Source organism: Agelaius phoeniceus, chromosome 33 (genome assembly GCF_051311805.1).
Source record: "Agelaius phoeniceus isolate bAgePho1 chromosome 33, bAgePho1.hap1, whole genome shotgun sequence".
NCBI classification, from domain to species: Eukaryota; Metazoa; Chordata; class Aves; order Passeriformes; family Icteridae; genus Agelaius; species Agelaius phoeniceus.
Window position 1 is genome coordinate 2,444,481 of NC_135297.1, and position 5,509 is coordinate 2,449,989.

General features: G+C 51.5%; 1 protein-coding gene across 1 annotated transcript; it reads right to left on the reverse strand.

Annotated features, from left to right (window-relative positions):
* Nucleotides 1-606: 606 nt before the first annotated feature.
* On the reverse strand, nucleotides 607-1,536 carry LOC143696351 (olfactory receptor 14A16-like). Its single transcript, XM_077192493.1, has one exon. The coding sequence runs from the start codon at nucleotides 1,534-1,536 to the stop codon at nucleotides 607-609; it is 930 nt and encodes a 309-aa protein (XP_077048608.1).
* Between the last annotated feature and the right edge of the window lie 3,973 nt (nucleotides 1,537-5,509).

Here is a 5,509-nt window from a genome sequence, read left to right on the forward strand (position 1 = left end):
CCTTAACTAGTCAGCCTAACAATTCCAGCCATTCCTGTCTATTTTTAAATAATACAAAATTGTCAACTCACCTTGTGGTCACAGGAGAGTCACAGAGCAGGACAGCACCTGAGCACCCAAGCACTAAGGACTCACAGAGGGCACAGAAGGACAGTGTGGAAGTGCAAAGAGAACAGCTCTGAAAACACCAAGTGCTCTCTGGCATTGCTGCTGCAATGTCACTCTATGGCATTGCTGCTGTGCATTTCACTCACCCTCTGCACACAGAGACTGCCCTGTCAGATTCAGATGAGTTTTTAGAGGAAGGATTTTTGACATACAAGTCACTGCATGATCATTCAGTTTACTAAAGGGCACAGAGAAGTTGATTATACATTTACACAGGGTGTGGGAAATTTAAGGTGTAAGCAAAAACTTATAAATAGAATGAATGATCCCAGTAATGGGATGATAATGGGATAAATAAAATTTCCTCCTGCACAACATAATTACAAAATAGAAAAGGAAAGCCTGTACACACATAAACACTATGAAATATTTTAGAAGAGAGGTGGGGTGGTAATGTGTTACACAAGGAGCCTGTGAGAGAACAAGACAGGCACTTTATTAGTTATGAAAAAATCCAGTCATCAGTTTCCTCAGGGCATCCTTAAGCTCCTGGTTCCTCAGGCTGTAGATGAGGGGATTCAGGGCTGGAGGCACCAGCGAGTACAGAACTGACACTGCCGGATCCAGGGATGGGGAGGAGATGGAGGGGGGCTTCAGGTAGGCAAAAATGCCAGTGCTGACAAACAAAGAGACCACGGCCAGGTGAGGGAGGCAGGTGGAAAAGGCTTTGTGCCGTCCCTGCTCAGAGGGGATCCTCAGCACAGCCCTGAAGATCTGCACATAGGAGAAAACAATGAACACAAAACAACCAAATGCTAAACAGACACCAAACAATGAAATCCAAAGTTTTCTGAAGGTAGAGTGTGCGCAGGAGAGCTTAAGAATCTGGGGCTCCTCACTGAAGAACTGGCCCAGGGCATTGCCTTTGCACAGGGGCAGGGAAAATGTATTGGCTGTGTGCAGCAGAGCATTGAGAAAGGCACTGGCCCAGGCAGCTGCTGCCATGTGGGCACAAGCTCTGCTGCCCAGGAGGGTCCCGTAGTGCAGGGGTTTGCAGATGGACACGTAGCGGTCGTAGCACATGATGGTCAGGAGGGAAAACTCTGCTTCAGTGAAGAAGACAAGCAGAAACACCTGAGAAGCACATGCTGAGTAGGAGATGGTGCTGGTGTCCCAGAGGGAATTGTGCATGGCTTTGGGGACAGTGGTGCAGATGGAGCCCAGGTCGCTGAGGGCCAGGTTGAGCAGGAAGAAGAACATGGGCGTGTGCAGGTGGTGGCCGCAGGCTACGGCGCTGATGATGAGGCCGTTGCCCAGGAGGGCAGCCAGGGAGATGCCCAGCAAGAGGCAGAAGTGCAGGAGCTGCAGCTGCCGTGTGTCTGCCAATGCCAGCAGGAGGAAGTGCCTGATGGAGCTGCTGTTGGACATTTGCTGTGTCTGGGCATTTCAACCTCAAGAAGGAGGAAAGACAGGGCAATGGAGGGGAGATTTCTCACAGAATTATCAAAGCCCTTTCTCATAGGCCCTTTCCTGACAATAAACACCTCCCCATGTCTATGTCTCAGAGATCTTCCTTCACCTTTGCTGCTGCAGCCCGGATTGCTGCTGGCCAATGTTGTGTCAGGAGCTGGACCTTCAGCTGCAGGACACCTGGGAGTCAGCCCTGACCCCCAATCAGTGCAGGGGAACAGTGAGGGCAGGGGCCAGTCCTGGTATTGGGACTTGAATAAAATATGTTCTCCTGAAGCAGAGGAGCTGCCTGGGTGAAGGGATGGGGATTGCAAGAGGCAAAACGAGAGATTCTGCTGCACCTGGGGAGAACAGATTGTCCAGAGAGTCAGGAGGATTCTCTGAGGCTTAGTGCAGACTGAGGGGAGCTGCTCTATCCCTCTCTCCTCTTCCAGCTGCCCGGGACTTGCACCTTTCTGAGATCCACTCCCGTGTTAGCCTGGACAGCCAGGAGACACTGCTGAGAGCAGAGGGATCCCTGGCACACAAAGTGGCTCCTGCCTTTCCCAGAGTCAGGAGAGTGGGCTCATTGCCAGCCTCCCAGGCTGCCCTGCCCAGAGCTCCCCGGGCACAGGGAGCTGGGACACCCCATTGCTGTGCTCAGCCTGCACAGGAGGAGCCCAAGGGCTGGGCCTGGCCCTGCAGCTGGAACTGCCATTGCAGAGAGCCCCTCAGCAATGCCAGCAGCACCTGGGCAAGGCAAGGGGAGAGAGAGCCAGGCCTGAGGAAAAGCCTTTCCCTGCCCAGCCCTGCCCAGCCCCTGCCAGGCAGCAGCAGGGCAGGACAGTGGCCCTCAGGCCCTGGTCAGCAGGGCATGAATGGGCACATGGCCGGAGAGATGCCCTTCATCTCTGGGGCTGCTCTGCCGGCCCAGGAGGGACTGAGGGCCCCGAGCCCCCGGGCTGAGGGCTGTGCTGGCTGCGAGGGGACACAAGAGCTGTGCTGCTCAGGGCAGCGTCTGCCCGGCAGGGCAGGCCCGGCAGGTGCCACATCTGCCCTGCAGCAGGGCTGCCCTCAGCACTGCCTCCCTGCCTCCCTGCCCACGGCTCTGCTGCTGGAGCTGTCCCAGCCCCAGCTGCTCCTGTGGCCCCGGGCTCCTTCCCTGCCAGAGCTGCCAGAGCCCAGCCCAGGCCCTGGGCCAGCCCTGCCCTGCAGCTGCTCGGCCCTGCAGGGATTAAAGAACAGCTCCCCCAGCCTGGGCACCATGGAAAGGTGATGCTGCATGGATCTGGAGGCTGGGCAGGTGCAGACACTTGCTGAGGCTCCCAGGAATCCTCAGGGTGATGGTTTAAGAGTCTCAGCCCCTGGTCTCCTATGCACAGCTGAGTTTCCATTGCCACCCAGCTGAGCCAGGGAAAAGTGGGAGCACAGATTCAGGAAAGCAGAGACCCAAGCAGGAAACTCCTGCCCTGAATGAGCTCATGACAAGTCCCCTCAGAAGGGCAGCCCCGCTCTGCAGCACATCCTCCTCCTCCTGCTCCTCCTGTGCCACAGAGAAACTGGGAGAGTCCTCCTGACACATCCCCCAGGCTCTGGGGTGTGCTGGCTTCAGGAGATCCCTCCAGGAGCACAGGGGACATTGCCCTGCACCCACACACTCACCATGCACAGGGCTGTGAAGATCTTTCCCCAGGTGAAGTCTCAGCTCAATGTCTTCCCAATCCTGATTGCCTTCAGCCTGTCTCTGCCTGCCTCCTGTGCCCTCAGTGCCTGCAGGCAGAGCCCTCAGCCCTGCTGGGCTGGGAGAGGAGCTGGCCCTGGGAAGAGCTGTTCCTTTAAAGCTCAGCAGCACAGACACAGCACAAGGACTTTAATGAGCCTCTCAGGGATTTGGTGTTGTTTACATCAGACTCAGTCCCTGAGAGTATCTTCAAAAAACTTCTCAAGAACTCAAAGGTAAATTAAAATTCTGAAGTTTCTTGAAGTTTTAATGGATCCCACTGAGGGACAGAACTGAGAAAGTGTCCCCAGGTTCCAGTTAGAGCAGAGCACTGGAGGCAGTGATGACAGCTGGGGACAAACAAGGCCAAGGTGTCTCTGGTGCTGAGCAAAGCTGGATGTGTTTGAGGAATGCCAAGGGCCAAGGCCTGAGCCCCAGGGCCTGGCCAGGCAGATGCTGTCCCTCCCTCCTTGCTCAGGGCTCTTGCCGGGATGGGCACTGGCATGTGGGGATGTGCAATGCCAAGGGCAGGAGCATGGGGCGGCCCCTGCCAGGCTGCTGAGCAGGGACAAGGAGGCCATGAGGCCCCAGGCCTGCAAGGGTCACTTGTCTCCTGCTCCTGCCTCAGTGCTTTCCTTTTTATGGAAAAGAACCATCCCTCCTTCCCCGGCACCCTTGCTGGGAAAACAGGACTCCCATTCCACTAACCAATATCATTAAGCTGAAGCCATTGATTGTTTACATTATGCACTTATTTATGCATTCTAACTCTACTGCACACACTGATCACGCATCTCTTCATTGGTGCCTCTCTCTTGTCCTTGTGTTCTGCACTCACTTCTCTGGGTATGTCATTGGTTACAGTCCAGGTGGTTCACAGCCCTCTGTTATCTTGTTCTTGTGGTCTTGGTATTCTGTTTCTTAGCATTTTCTTTCTTCATTTAGCACAGTTTATGTCTTAGTAACCTTGGTGAATTCCAGAGGGCTCTGATAAGAAGAACTACAAGCAATATGGCTGGTGCACAGTGTGGCCTAAGTTGTTCAGATACATTGCTACAACTCCCCATCTTCTTCTTGCACGAACCAAACCCTTTTCACTGTATTTTCTACCAAGTGGGTCACCAATATCACTATGCATGGAATAGCTCAAAGCAATATAATAATAACTACTAGTAATAACAAAGCTCCCTTTAAGGTATCTTTCAATCATCCAGTTATTCCCCATCCCTCAAACCATTCATCCAAGCCCCAATCATTCAGAGTCAATTTCTTCATGTTCTCTTGTAGTTGTTTGAGTTTCCTGTGAATGGATGTAGACTGGCCAGAGAGATTCATACAACACATTCCTTCAAAATCCTCACACCTGTGCCCACGTGCTAACAGCAAAAAATCTATAGCAGCTCTATTTTGCAGTGTGCCATGTCTAATACCATCTACATCAGTGAGCATTTGATTTACAATAGCTGAACTTGTGTTCAGTGTGGGAATCCACAAAATCAGAGGGTTTTTGGGAAAGCTGCAAAGGCAGGCCTCAGAGACAGCAGAACTGTGATTAGAGCTAAGCAGTAGCCATGAGATTGGTCAGCAGAAAAATTATTGAAAAAGTAGAAAAGCAAGGACAAATAGAACAATGGTCTATGTATTAACGCTTGTCTAGAAAAACTCTCTAAGCTACAGAAAGTTTTTCTAGCAAGATATTAGGAAGTTTGAAGCTTAATAATGGAGCTCTGTGCATTGTGTTTTAAGGCTTACAAGCAGGTATTGTATTCAAAATAAGCAAGCATTGTTTTAACCAAAGGTACCTGTGCTTATCGTGGTTGGATAGAACTACTGTCAATATGCTTTTGCTTTGTGGGATTGGTCAAAAAACTTTTAAAGTAAGTTGTAACATTGCGTTCTTTGTCTGCTGCCGAGGACACGAGCTGCTGGCATCTTCCCATTCTCATAACCATGGAATGAGACTGATGCTGGAAAATAAAACAGCTCAAGGCACGTTCCACAGCAGCCCCGTCCCGTTTGTGATTTGTACATAGCCCCCGGCTCTCTCTATACAAGACAGACTGTGCAAAGTACTTTATGCTATGAATTTCATGCATTGCTCTCAAAAAGAACCAAACCCCCTGTCTTAAGGCACTTTCATAACAACATGTACACACACCTCAAAGAAAGACCTCCAGTACTTGACCAGAATCATGAATCTAAAATTATTGAAGGGCCACACTCTCTCATTAT